Raw genomic sequence first — 15,293 nt, 5'->3', positions numbered from 1 at the left:
ATTCATATTTCCCCTTCCTTGAAAAGTTCCTGCTTTCGTTTTGAAATCCTAGGAATCCCTTTATTCCTTCAGAGAAAGTTCATCAGAATCTCAACTCTTTCCCTGTACAGTCTTTTATTCTTCAGAATATGTTTTATTTTTAAACTCTCTTTCCTGCTAAGTATGTGTCAGTGACCATGCCTGATTTCCACAGCAGTTCTGCCTAGTGCAGAGGGTTTAGTTAATAAAGCTGCTGAGTCAGAGACTAAATGAACAGCTGCTGAAGATCTCTGTTTTCTTTTCCCCATTACCATTGTACCCATTGAAATATTAGAAAAATGCACACACTTCTGAGTGGGCTTCATCTAAGCTGAATTGAGATATACAGTCAAGATACAGGCATCATCTAATATTTGTTATAGTGTGATACTGAGGAAAACCTTTCATCTGCTTTTCATGGCTAGAAATCATGGAAATTATAATATTTCTCAATGTGCTACTTAAAATTATTTATAGTCTATTCAAAATGAATGTTTTACTGTGTTCTGTGAATTATCAAACTTCATATTTAAAACTGATAAGTTTTTTTATCTGTAGAGTAATATAAAGTCTAATTGCTTCCATGTGAATGAACTAGTTAATGGAGATTTAACTGTCTGGAACATGTATCATTACACTGTATCTTATTCTTTCAGCAACAGATGGGTGAGATGAAACTGCAACTTGAAAATGTCATCAAGGAAAATGAAAGGTAGATCAATTAGCTCTTGGTTTTTTCTTTTATTGCTGTTTTTGATGACGTTCAGTTTTGTTATTTGATACTTAAAATCTACTGGCTACAAGAGTGTCATGCTCTGGCATATGATAGGAGCTCTGACTCCAATGTGTGACCTTAAACAAATCAGTGAACTTCTTTCTGCTTAGTTCTCTCATCGACAAACTGGAAATATTAACAAAACCTTTTTCATAGGTTGTCTGTAAGGATAAAGCCCTTTTTTCAAGGACTTGGAGTAGGGCACATATTAAGTTTCTTATAAATATTATCAATCAAGCGTCATATATATGTTAGGAAACGTACTGATAAAATGGAAACTTTGTCAACCCCCATCCTGCTTAGTAGGGACTAAAAATGTTGCCAGTACTTATATATCTATTCACATTTTCATCCCTGTTTCCATCCTTCTTCCCTTTGCCAGAAGTAAACACTACCATGAATTTTGTATTTGTTATTCTAAAAATTTTTATAGGTATGTATATCCACAAAAAACATATTGTTTAGTTTTTCATTTTTAAAAACTGTATAAACATCATGTTGTCTAGTGTTCTGGTACTTACTTTTTTTCACTGAATATCATACACAAGTACAAGTGTTTCCAGGGATGAAATTGCCGTGTCATAGATTATGCACCTGTTCAACTTTACAATATAGTGGCAACTTAATTTTCAAGGTTGCTGTGCCAGTTTAAATTTCACCAGTGATATTTCTAAGTTTATATTGACTAATACATTTTACCAGCACTAGCTCTCATCAACCTTCTTAAATGTTGTCACTTGGACTATTAAATTCATTGTGGTTTAAATTTATATTTTCTAAATACTAATATGGTTAATCATTTTTCATGTTTGTTTATCTATTTGGTTATCTTTTCTCATGAAATACTTTTTCATTTTCCCCTTAATATTCTATTTATCTTTTTCTTACTAAGATATCTGTATTTCCCTTATATACCTCCTACTGGTAACTTTTTAATATTATCTCCAACTCCAACTTCAGGGACATCTGAGAAATACAGTTGTAGGCTTTAGCCACTCTGATAGAGGCAGAAATGAATGATGAGTGGCATTATCCTTACAACATGGTAGCTCATGGATGTTTTAAATATCTATTCCCAGGTTGTAATATTCAAGGAACAGAGCTTTCTATTTTTTTCTTCTAATCTTAAGATAGTGGAATAAACTAGCAAGATTTTTATTTGAGCATATATGGAGCTTTAGAATACAGAAGCAGGAAACATAAAGACTATAAAGTACTAGTACTTAGTAAATTAAATTGGAGCGCTATTTTGCATACTGTTGTAATAAGTTTGTGAGTTTTCATTTTCTGATATATAAAGGTTTTAAATTTGACTTCACTTTTCCTAATTATCATATTTTTAGTGTGTGCCAAATTCAGTCAGAAACGTTCAATTAATATTTGTTGAATGATGACATGTATAACATAAAACATTTATATATTCTTATTTACATATATTAATATATATTCATATTTATCTCTGTATGCGTCAAGAGACTGGGCTTATGTTATTTTAAGGCGGTTGGAATATATGAAAGGGAAGTACATGGACTGTAACTAGCTCTGGGGAAACCTCAGGACCATCTCTGAGGATGTGCTCCTCTTTCCCGTTCACGGTCTCCTCTGTAGTGACACCCTGCCTTCTGTGTAGCTGCTCCTTCTACTCTTCTACTAACCAAAAGGAGAATTCTGTCTGCTCTGTAGTTCAAAGTCAAGACGCCCAGTCCTGTTGGTTTAACCACCTGCCATTACTCGTGCTCATCAGAGCTCTTTATACCAGCCATCTTATGATAGACCTTGCTTGATAGGGCTGCCTTTGAAAAACATGCAGACTTTTAATTTAATCATCGGCTTCCCTGTACACAGAATAGCCCATGCGGTTTCCTAAGAGTCATATTTTCTAAATACTAATATGAGCAACAGAGGCGACCTAAGTCTGGGCATGGCAGGCACAGTAACTACAACCTATCCCTATAGATCAGGGTGGAATTGTGAAAGACCTTTCTCTGACTGGAGATATCAGACAAGGCTCAAATAACTGGGTGAAATTCAAGATGACTTCAGAATGAGTGGGGAGTTCATTAGCTGAAAATAAAATGTACGTTCCATGAATTACAGGTTAATTACTATGACTATATCTCAGCATAATTAGGAAAATTATTCATGATGAGACTGGGATGGGGGATAGGGATCAGACTGCATGAGATTTCGTATACTTTCCTGAGGAGTTTGAACTTCCTAGATAGCAACACAGTGAGCCCTTTAAAGATTTTAAACAGAGGAGAGTGTGCACTTTAGGATTGTTTCCAGTTACACCTCAAAGCTGGAGAATACCGGATAGTTTTGGAAAGAATGTGTTGGAGTGACCTAAGAAGGGAAGCAATAATTTGGCTAATTAGGCTATTCTGCATTAACCCCAAGAAGAAATGCTGCCCTGTGGTCATGGTGTGTGTGAACTCATGGCCCACAAATGACAGAGGCAGGAGACAGGAAGCAAACCTCAGATCAGCAAACTTTCCTTTATTCTGCAGCAAAGTCCGTCTATCAGGCATGGGAGGGGCCTTTTTCTGGGTATGGAGCTGGCTCCCCGAGTTACAGAAGGAGTCTGGGTTTTATAGTTTTATTGGAGACTGTGGATGTGCAGTTCTGACAGTCAGTGACTAGATCTACAGGTTAGAACTTTAACTTAGGGCAGGTAGTTGTAAAAAGATCGAAACTCACTGTTATCTGGGGAGAGAGGAGTCCAGATCCCGAGGGTTGAATACTCAAATCCTGCCCATTGCTATTTTTTCTCTGAGATTTATTGTTTCCCAGAGTTTGAATATTTGCTGTGCCTCCATTTAGAACTAATTTGCGATGGGGAAAGGTCAAAGTTTAGGGTCCAGCATTCAGTAATTACCCCTTTCCTTTAGGGCCCATTGTTATTAGGAAAGGGTGCATTGGGAGAGGTTTAATGTTTGGCCATTTCCCCTCCCTACTCCCGAGCCACACTGTCCCTCCATTTTTCTCGGGGAGTTGTCTTGTAGGAATATTATTTTCCATAATCCTTCAGTGTGGACACTGTCACGCAGGAGATTTGGATTTAGAGGATGAAGAAAGTCTGTCCTGTGAGGGGAGCATGTGGAGAGGTCATATGAAGCAGCTGTCTAGAATGTTTCATATTTACATATATTTGTTTAACTCTTCTGTTTCATCTAATTGATTCTAAGATGGGCTTTCTCTCCCTCATCCATTTTAACACCTTCAAATTGAGATGTAGCCAGAGTCCATGGCATGTCAAAGGTTGACGGGCAGTAATTTTTCTTTTTCATGGTACAGAAAAGAACAGTGCATCTTACTATCAAAAACAAATGCAGTTCAAAGAAATGCAGGCTAGTATTATGTTTGATTCTTCTTTGTCTTTACGAAGATCACATCTGCCAACTCTCTTGTCTGTGATGATCATTTATAACTTCATTACTGCAGCTACTCACTGGTGACTTTCCTGGTCTCGGTACTTCAATTTGTTTGAACCTTGGTTCCTTAATATGTAAAACGAGAGCTTTGCAATATAAGTTTTCAGCTTTATTGTTTTTGTGATTATAATAAGTGCTCTTTAAATATTTTTTGAAATGACACTGGTAGTGGAAAGAGAATAATGATGAAAACCATAGTAAATAACTTTAAACCCAAAATATAAATACATAACAATTGAATGTAAAGGTACTTTATTTTATTATAGGACAATATTTATTTTCTTTAAAAAGATTTCATCAGGAATATCTTTTCTCCCGAAAAACAGTTAACACTAGGAGATCAGGAAGTCTATTTCTTTTTTGTATTCCTCACATTATAGCTGGCATCAAATATAGTGGAAGCCCTCTTGTCTTCTGGCAGACCGGTTGGTATTTTGTTTGAAAGTCAAATAAAATGGGGGATCATAAAAAATGGATATTCTAAAAAATTTGTCAAGGAACGTGCATTCCTTAATTTTTTGGTATGCCATGGTCTTTACTTTAGTCTATTAATTGTAGTTTTTGTTGTCCGTCAAATGTAAACCATATAAAGTGTATTTCACTTATAATTTCCTTTTCAGTTTCTTTGAAGAAGAGTGAGTCTCACTCAAATCCTTTTTATCTCCTTTTAATCCTCTGTGATTTTTCTGACTTTTTGTAATTAATTATCTTCACTACTTCCAGTTTAACAGCAATTATTCATTTCGTATTTATTGAGATTTTCACATTTGGCTTAGGTTTCACAGAAAAAATAACTCATATACTTTTATTAGTTTGTGTCATATTTAAATTGTGAAGTTACAAACAAATTTTGGCAAATATGTTAGCTTGAGTCACATCTGCTGCAACCTCCTTTTAATGTGTTTTCCGTTGCTTCAGAGACTAGAAAACTGTTAACTAGATCAGAATATGAATTGGGTGCTGCTAATGATAGCACTTGAAGAGACCTACATTGGGACTCAAGTGGGAAGAGAGACAGAGCCTGAGGTGTGTATTGGAGGGTGAGAATCTAACAAGTGTAGTGTGACTCTGGAGCCCCCAGCTCCAGCAGTCACCTCTCACAGCCAAGACAGGGTGTTCCTGTGGATGGCAGCTGCCAGCAACTTCCTGACTGCAGGATCTCAGCCAACAGGTGCGATCCTGTATAACTGCTTCCTGATTGTCCAGCTTTCTCATAGTGGCCAGTGTAGCTGTTCCCTCAGCAAGCCAGTTCTGCAGTTAGCCTAACCAGCAAGACTGACATTTTTCCCCAGAATTTGGAGTGTACTATGGAAATTGACTAATGGTAACAGCCAAAAAAGCAACTATGCATGGTACTATCGGATGTGTGGTACTGTTAGTGTTATTAATAATAAGGATAACACTGTTTGCCTCTGGAATCTCCACATGATTTCCTTTCTTACTGTCAGGCCAAGTAAGTGTGATAGAATTTTCTCCTTTCTGTTTTCCTATGGCTCTTGCATTTTGACTTGCTCCTGTATTTGAATGAATATGAATATAACCATAACTGTTCTTATCAACCTGTATATAATCTGTTCAGAACTTTGTTGAACTAAAATTATGGACTTCTGATCTTCAAGATTTTTTTAACTATACTGCATTGTCATTTTTTCATTGCTGTGACCAAAATACCTGATAAGAACAACTTAAGGAGTAAATGTTTATTTTGGCTCACAGCTTCGGAGGTTTAGCCATGATCAGCTGAGTTCTTTGTTCTGGGCCCAAGGTAAGGCAGAACAGCATGGTGGAAAGGCGTGGTAGAGGAGCACTGCTCCATTCATGGTAGCCAAAAAGCAAAAAGCATAAGGCGCACAGGGAAGAAGAACCCTTCCAGGGCACACCCACTGTGACCCGCCTCCTCCAGCCAGGCCCCACTGGTCTGCAGTTACCATCCATTTAGTCCATTCAAACTAGGTTACAGCTCGCCTAACCTAATCATTTCACCTCTGAATATTCCTGTACCAACATAGGAGCTTTAGAGGTGCACCTCATATTCAAACTATAACACATACATAAAAATAATGCCTTAAAATAGATTAATTCCCTAAACCTTATGGTACTTTAATGGTTTTCTCAATTATATTGCTAATATCCTTGTAGAATCAGATAAAATTTATATTCAATATTTACAAATATGTATTTGTGTATATCAAAGAAAACAAGGTCAAAAATAAGCAAGGTCATGGAGAATATAAGGAAAAAGTATCAAGTATATGTGCGTGGATATCTTTTGCATACACTCATGTATTAACCAACAACAATAGGTCTTTCAGAGACTTGAAACATTTACAAACATAGTTATAAATGGCAAACCCTCCCCACCCCATGCACACATACCAATTTAAAAAAAAACATAAACCACACCTGTAATAAAATAAGACATAGCAAAAGATGGACACAAACAATTGCTCTTTACTATAGATAAAAAGAATCAAACACTAAAATTAAAAGCTACTGCAAATGGACAGACCAGGCATATCAGTGCACATCTATAATGCCAGCTACTTGGTAGGCAGAGATAGGTAGATCCCTTGAGCCCAGGGGTTCTAGCCAGCTGGGCAGCATAGCTAGATCTTGTCTCAAAAAAAGAACAGAATATCAAACTAGTGAGATATAGCCAAAAATAGTATTCATAACCTTTTATCATTTTTAATAAGTTAAAAAATAAAATTGAAAATAGTATTGTTTCCATTAATGGCAGAATAGGTAATTAATCTTCTTATGAGAGTTAGGGTTAAAACTACAAATTCGGACAAAAATAATGAAAACCAAATCTGTGTAAAGGAATGAAAATCAGTGAGGTATTATAGATCAAAGACCAGGAAAAGAAATGCAGAAATGTAAGTCTGAATCTGGACTGCTTTCCCTGGGTGTACACTGTCCCAAAAGAGTCGTGGAAAGAGGCTTAAAAACTGAGGTGAGCTTGAGACAAATTCACATGGCTAGAAAGGTGGATATTTACTTTCAGGGTCCATGGAATTATAATTAAGTGTCTCACACACGTCTAGACATTGGATTGGGATAGCTTAGGAATAAGAGTGCCTCAGACATAGACTGATCTAAAACATGGCTCTGATGTATCTTGACTCTTTGATATTGGCATAAAATGATTCGGATTTGAGAATGCCCCTCGCCATCTAGAAAAAATAAGACGATGATTTTAAAGATCATATTGTTAGACCACAAAATATCACTGTACTTTCTAATATGTAATATCTACCTCATATGTGGCATAAAAAGAACAAGTGACTGGAAGATTAAAGATAGTATGGTAAAACAAAATTCTAAATCATAAATAAGAAATAGAAATAGATCCACAGGCTGGGCTCTAATATAACTATGCTTAATAGTTCCAATGAAATCAGATACAAAATTGAGAACTTTGATATGAGTACTAAATACTTTTAAAAAAAGGAACAAATACAAATTCTAAACTGAAAAATAGATTACTAGAGATGAGGTGTAATTGAAGAGAGAATAATTGGAATGCTACAAGATCAGAGAGATAAGGGGAGAGAATATGAGAGTAAGGTAGGAGACACAGGGAAAATAGAGAAAAGAGCTTAAATTTATGTGTGATTGGCCCTTGAACAACATGGATTCAAACTCCATGGATCCACTTAGAGACAGTTTGTTGTTGTTATTGTTGTTTTGTTTTTTTTAATGGGGGCAGATTTCCAATAATTTGAAAAATCTGGCAGATTAACAAACTATGTAGCCCAGAAATATTTAAAAAAATGTTTTTAAAAGATAGGTCATGGATGCATAAAATATATGAGTATATTTTACAATTTACTATCATAAAATACACACAAATGAAAGGTAAACATTTATTAAAACTTACACAGAGACCATACATGCACCATTTATAGTTGAGAGAAATGAAAACACATGTAATGATATATGATTAAAGTTTGTTTTACTATTTTGTCCATTTCCTTTGTTATTTATTTAAAATCATTTGGAGAATTGATAGATTATTATGCAGTAAATCATTTACAAAGAAATATTTGTCATCATTAAAATGTTCATAGAAAAGTTTTTATAATAGAATGTAAATATTTTAATAATAGTTTAAAAGCAGATTATATCAGCAGTATGACAAAAATTCTATTTGTTTATTTTCAACAGTAAAAGTTCTGCTAGAAAATACATCACAGCATTACTGTTTTTTCTCTGGAATTGAGCATGTCTTTCCTAAACTCTTGCTTATATTTCTATATTGTTCATTTTTCTCTATTAAGTATAATTTTATATCCAAAAGATAAATCTTTTAAAAATACTGTTAGACATTTAACAATAAAAACATTCCTGTTATTGGTACTTCTAAGTACTTTTCTAATTATAAAATAATTAACAAGTCTTGTCCTTTTCTTAGAGAGTAATTTTTTTGTTGTTTTTAAAGTAATTATTTCATTTTATTATATTTGAGAACTTCAATTTTGATAAGTATGTTCTGAAAATTAAAATTGAATTTTTCTAGTTTCAGAGATTTGTAGTATGAGGAGATAATTCTCTGAAAGTTTTAAGTAGTTGGGATGTGATTTCCTTTGAATTTTCACCTTGAGATGTGTTTGCTATCAGTAATATTTGATGCTAGCAATTATATTAAATATGTATTTTCAAAATTTTTTGATATCAAATTTTATTCTTTTTAGGTTTATATCATTTAAAATAAAACAGCCTTTCAAGGTGTACTTTACTGTGCTTTTTTATAGTTGTTTTAAAGCTTGAAATATCTGTAATTTAATATTAAGATTGAAGGTTCTCAGAATTATGATCAAGCTTATGTAAATATGTTCTGGGAAGAAGAGTTTCTGGTAGTCTTGGTTTCATAACCAGCAACCATTTTATTCTGCTCTGTTTTTAAACTGAACTAGTTAATTCAAATGAGTTTTGTGAAACACATCAAAGAAAGTAACAAATAATTCTATAAGATAAAAGGTTCCATTTATTTGACTATATGATACTAACACTTCAAATTATTTTCTTAAGTGGCTTGTTTTTATCATTTCCTAAGGTGTAACATCTAAATTTTGCCTTTTTTCTTGAAAAAATAATATCTCAAGGACAAACCAAACTCTGCTTGAGTTAATTATTATCAATTTAATGCATTTGAAATTGTTCATCTTTTTATCCACAAAATACAGTGTTTAATGGTGATTAAGCACTTCTAATTTTTTATTTGATGTCTACTTAATTATCTTGTACAAAGAATTATTTTTGAAACAAATGTTTATTTAATTGATCCCAAAACAGTAATTACTGCATTAAAATAAATTGAAATTGTTATTACATTGTTTGTCTCAAAGTTTGCACAGTGAATTAAAAGATGTTGTTGAAAAGCAATTGGAGGCCCTTCCCTTTGGCTCAGAGATAGAAAGTGATATATATACAGATGAAGAAACAGTCAAGAACCTTCAAGAACAGTTGCAACTAGCCAATCAAGTAAGTGACAGTATTTTTTAAAGCTATAGACTGATTTTACAGAGATTTTAAGACTTTGCATTAGTCATTATTTATGAATGATAGAGAATAACAAAACTGTTAGCACTTGATGATTTTCTATAGTATATAAGAATTGTTTTTTAAAAAAATTGTATAAATACCCTTACCATTTGGTATTTGCCCAGTATACTGTGTAATTGAATCATAATGCTTTTGACATGATTAATTTTTTTTTGCCCTATAAGAATATTTTAATGTCAAAAGAAATTTTTAAAAGAAAAAACAAAACAAAACAAAACACAGAACCTGGGTTGTGTGTGAGGGATAGAGCACTAGCCTAGCATGTGTGAGGTGCTAGCTTTGATTCTCAGCACCACATATAAATAATAAAAATAAAGGTCCATTAACAACTAAAAAATATTGAAAAAAATAAAACCATCAACTGGGTGTGGTATTGTGTACCTGTAATCTCAATGAATTGAGAGACTAAAGCAGGAGGATTACAAGTTCAACACCAGCCTCTACAATTTAGCAAAACTGTGTCTCAAAATAAAAAATATACAAGAGGATTGAGGGTGTAGATCAGTAGCAGAGTATTCCTGGATTTAGTTTCCAGTACCACACACATAAAATAATAAAGTAGAATAAAATAAATAAAAAAGAGAAAGAAAGAAAATCATGTTATCCCGCTTCCCTAAGTTTACATTTTTCTGTGTTTTCTTCTGGTATTTTATTCAATTTTCAAATATTGTATATTACATTTTTCTAAAGTCATACTTCTAGAATTATACTTTTTCTCCTTTTTTCTTCCCTCATAGTGATTAAAATCTTTGGGGAGCTATAGCTGTGTTCTATCTATCCTGTTTTTCAGCACTGTAAATTTTTGTCAATTTATATATAGGAAAATTTATTTTACAACCTCATATTCTAAGTATCTTTGTATCCTGAGTATCTTGTATATCTTTGAGTTGCTATTCTACTATTTTCTAACTGTGAAATTACAGAAAAATTTCTTTGGACCTCGGTTTCCTCATTTGTAAATGGGGTTAGAAATTATAGATTATAATTTTGACTTTATAATTATCAGTGAAAAGTCATAATTTTATTCCTTGAAAGTTTGGCTTTGAAATTCTTTACTTATGAAAGTGATATTTTAAGTCAGAAAGGTTGTATTTTCTTGATAAGAAGCACGTATTAAACATTGAATTTAAAAAAAAATACGTAAATGGAGGGAGTTTAAAATTAATTAGGAAAATTAATTAGCATATTCTTTGTTCCAGACTAGGAGTGATTTACAGTCGTTCATACAGAAGTAAATGGAAGTTAATTTATACTTAAATGATTTCTTACCAGATATTAAATTTATCTTTCAAAAGGTGTGAAAAAACAGTGTGCGTTTCTTATTTCTTTGTAAGTTTTAAGACAATGGGTCAAATGTTACTTTTGCTTATTACTTCTACATGTCTATTTTTTGTATTTATTTATATAGGTCTAATAAAACACAAACAATTGTATTTTTATCCATTACAAATTGAAAGAACTTTGTGTCATGTGTGAAAACTACATGAATCCAAACTAAGCAGACAAAAATTAAATACAACTTAAAGTCAAATATTGAGAGAAAAAAGAATTCTTTGTAACATTATACTTCATCAAAGTACAGTCAGCTCTTTGTATCTGTGTGTTATACATCAGTGAAGCAACTGTGGATCAAAAATAGCTGGAAAAATTTTTTTTCTGTACTGAACATATACAGACTTTTGTGTTATTTACTGCCCAAGCAATATGGCATACAAAGTATGTATGTAGCGTTTACATTGTATTAGGTATCATGGATGAACTGCAGATAGTATACAAGGTGATGCACGTAGGTTATCTACAGATCCTTTGCCATTTTACATAAAGGACTATTGCACACAGGTTTTGGTGTCTGGGTAGGTTCCTGCTGGCTTGGTACACACAGGCTTTAGGAATAAGTTATGGCTGGTGATGAGGTGTTGATTCTGGTCAGATTTCTTGAGTTTGGTCTCCATTTTACTTTCAGACTCTGTGATCTTGGGAAACTTCTTGTGCCTCACCTTCCTTATTTATATATGGGGAGTATAATGATTTTTGTCTTCTGGGGTTCTTATGGCAATTAGATTTTTTAAATTCCCATAAAGCACTTTATAATGCTGAACACATATGTAGTTAATTAACTTGCTATATTTTTATCATTACTGAACAGCAAGATAGACAAATAAGAATTAAAATTATGTGCAAAAGATATAGTGTAGAGCACATATATTGCTTTAGGAGCTGATAGTAAGAGCACAGTATTAAGTAACTTATTATTTTTAGTTTCAAATATGTTGTTCTGTTACAGTAGTGCAATTTAAAAAAATCTTTGTGGAATGCAAATTGTCACTAAGAACTTTAGAAATGTTTGTATACTTTGACCACATATTTAGATAATGATATCAAATAGATTCTAGGCATCTCTCCTAAAGAATTATATGGGAAAATGTATGAATAAATGTGTTCATATAATATTTGTGACAATGAAAATTTGGAAATAGTTTAAATTCTAAAATATGGAATCAGTTAAATTGCATTTGATCCAAATGATAAATTCATACTACTTAAAAATAATATATTAGTTCTAGGGGTTTTTTGTTTTGTTTTGGTACTGGGGAATTGAACCCAGGGGTGCTTAACCACTGAGCCATATCCCCAGCCCTTTTTTATTTTGAGATAGGGTCTTACTGAGTTGGTTAGGGCCTCTCTGAGTTGCTGAGGCTGACTTTGAACTTGAAATCCTCCTGCCTCAGCCTACTGAGCTGCTGGGATTACAGGCATGTGCTACTGTACCCATTTAAAAAATATATATTACTTAGTGATACTCAGGATTTAGTTTAGTGTCTACCATAATCACCAGAGGACTTTTTGAAATAGATTACTACTCTCTTACCCACACAATTTGTGACCCAAGATACCTGAGATAGAGCTCAATACTTTGCATTTTTAACAGTCTCAGATGAGGTCGGTAATGTTAGTCTTTTGAGAACCCACTACTCTAGGAGAGTCTGGGTTTTTTAACTACTAGTGCAGGTGATGCTTGTCATCAGGCCAGTTTGGGAAATAGTAGAACCTTTTGAAGTATGAGACATTTCTATGACTTCAGTCATTAATAAAATGAAGTGAAAACTAAGTCTTAAGGAAACAAAGAGGATTTTCCAGGATTATTCAGCCCAAATTAGGAATTCAACCCAGGTTTTCTGGTTTCAGATTCTGTGTTGGTCTACACATTATAAAACCATGGTGGTATTTACACATTACAATACAGGACCACAGTCATTTGATGGGAATCGTAGGCATGGGGGGCTCCCGTGGGGCTCCTGTCTAGGTGATGGTAATGATGCTCACTGTCTCAGACTGCATGCTGATTCTGTGACTGTGTTCTCTATAAAAATTCATGGTTGCTGCATTTTCTGAATGCATATTATACTTTAGTAATAGTTTTATAGAACTCAGAAACCTGTATTTACTCACTGTGTTCTTTTTAAAAATGCATACCTTTCCCCTGCACCTTCTTACTAAAGCTAAGAGGGTGGTTTTGTGCTGACCTGGAATTTGAAAGGTTGGACTTATAGACAAATAGATGAAAATTTCTTCCAGACTCAGTCAACAACTTGCTGAGGGACCCTAGGCGAGTCACCTGAACCTTGGTTTCTACTTCCCTAAACAGACAGTAATGGCCTCTACCTACTAGGTTAGTGTTCCTCAGCTTTTTAGGTTTCAGGACCCTTCTTCAGAACACCTAAAAATTATTTAGAACCCCAAAGAGCCTATTATTTTTGTTCTGTGTTTTTTGTATCTGTCAATATTAATTGTATTATAAATTAAAACCAGCTTTTCTTCAAAATTTCTAAGGTTTATACTTTCTTGTGGAATAAGTACCAGTTTCTGTTTTATAAGTTAATTTTTTCTTTGTTAACTCTTTCTTTAGTTCCTTCTCTTTTTCTTTTCTTCTCATTACTATTGTTTTTTGTTGTTTTAAGAGGGATCTTGCTGTGTTGCCCAGGCTGGTCTCAAACTCATGAGCTCAAGTGTTCCTCCTGTAGAATGGTTTTAGTCTTTATCTCTGATAAGGCTTTTACTGTTAGCTATGAAATCTGAGTAAAAAGATAATTTCAGAGAAAGAAAATTTTCATCTTCGGGTTTATTCTCTAAATTATTATTAATAAAACTTCATCAAAAGTTCTAACTCAAGCTGGGGATGTTGCTGAGAGGTAAAGCACCTGCCTTCTGTGTGAGAGGGACTGGGTTGATCCCAAGGACTGCAAAGGAAAATATGTACATATGACAACTGTGATATGGTTATGTGCCATATCCATATCAGTCTGTGATGGACAGTGTGTCCAGTGGTGGTCCCATAGGATTTTATCACCTCCTTACCATGTAGCCATTTGTGTAAATATGTAATGTTCACACATGGCGAAATTGCATTTCTTAGAACCTATTCCCGTCATTAAACCATGCGTAACTACACCTCTTTACGCAAGTTCTATTTTCACTCTCTAACTTTATGAGAACTCATTTGTAAAAGAACATGATCCATTTGCACTATATAGTAAATAGCCTGCTAATAATTAATGAGTTTCTCCCTCCCCCCCATAGGAAAAAATTCAAGCCGTAGAACTCTGGCAGACTGTTGCTCAGGAGTTGGACAGTCTTCAGAAAATTTACCAGGAGCATATGACCGAGGCCCAAATTCAAGTACTTGAAAGCAAAAAGCAAAAGGTAGTCTTGGATTTCATGATTTGCTTATGGGTCTGTAAGAAATTGCATTCCAAAGAAACTGCATTAGGGAGGAGTACGAAAGTCTCCACTGTGTTTTTGTGTTAACAATAAATGGATCTCTGCTGCTCAGAAATCTCTTAAACAGATAAGATAATTAAAACACTGCCCCAGTGCACATTTGCTTTTATAATGTGATTAGCAATAAAAGCTGTATTTAGTTCTAAGAAGCAACTATTAGATTATTTTGTGTAAATAGACCTCCAAAGCTTTCATTTGCCTGATTTCCTACCTATTTTGAAACAAAACAGACTGTGTCTTAGATTATGGTGACAGCACTATGTAAAATAAAAATGTTTATGTCCTTACATGTGGCCTATTAAAAGTAGATGTCAAGTTTATCTACCATAAATTTATCAAAGTCATTTAATATAAAGAGCTCTTCATGGTTATTAAGATAACCATTTTAACTTTTAACTTTTTCCTACCAAAAGCAAGAGTCATTTTACATCCTTTCCAAGTGGACTGCTAGCTTTTGCTTTGCCTCTAACACAAGAAATTGCTGCCGTAGGAGACCCACCAGCCATTCCACTGGAAAATCTGTCTTTGTTCCTTTGTTGATTCTTTGACTGCCAAGTGCATTGAGCCCTCTGAACAAATTCTAATTCTAACCCCTTTTCTGTGTATCTTGAGAAGCAACTATTTAAGTTGGTTCTCATAATTTTTTAACTCCCATTTATAAACTTTCTTAATTCTAATTTATGACTATTCTAATAATAATCATTATAGTTAATTCCTAC

General features: G+C 33.8%; 1 protein-coding gene across 3 annotated transcripts in view; it reads left to right on the top strand.

Annotated features, from left to right (window-relative positions):
• Positions 1-15,293, top strand: part of Sclt1 (sodium channel and clathrin linker 1) — a 153,144-nt gene that overhangs the window by 32,278 nt on the left and 105,573 nt on the right. For all 3 annotated transcript variants that reach the window (XM_047567126.1, XM_047567125.1, XM_047567124.1), the window contains 3 exons: positions 675-730; positions 9,579-9,714; positions 14,374-14,496. In XM_047567126.1, the coding sequence (XP_047423082.1) occupies positions 681-730; positions 9,579-9,714; positions 14,374-14,496 (309 nt within the window). In that variant the 5' untranslated portion in view covers positions 675-680. The remainder of the gene's footprint in view (positions 1-674; positions 731-9,578; positions 9,715-14,373; positions 14,497-15,293) is intronic.

Source organism: Sciurus carolinensis, chromosome 10 (assembly GCF_902686445.1).
Source record: "Sciurus carolinensis chromosome 10, mSciCar1.2, whole genome shotgun sequence".
Lineage (NCBI taxonomy): Eukaryota > Metazoa > Chordata > Mammalia > Rodentia > Sciuridae > Sciurus > Sciurus carolinensis.
This window is presented reverse-complemented; position numbering and strand designations above follow the sequence as displayed.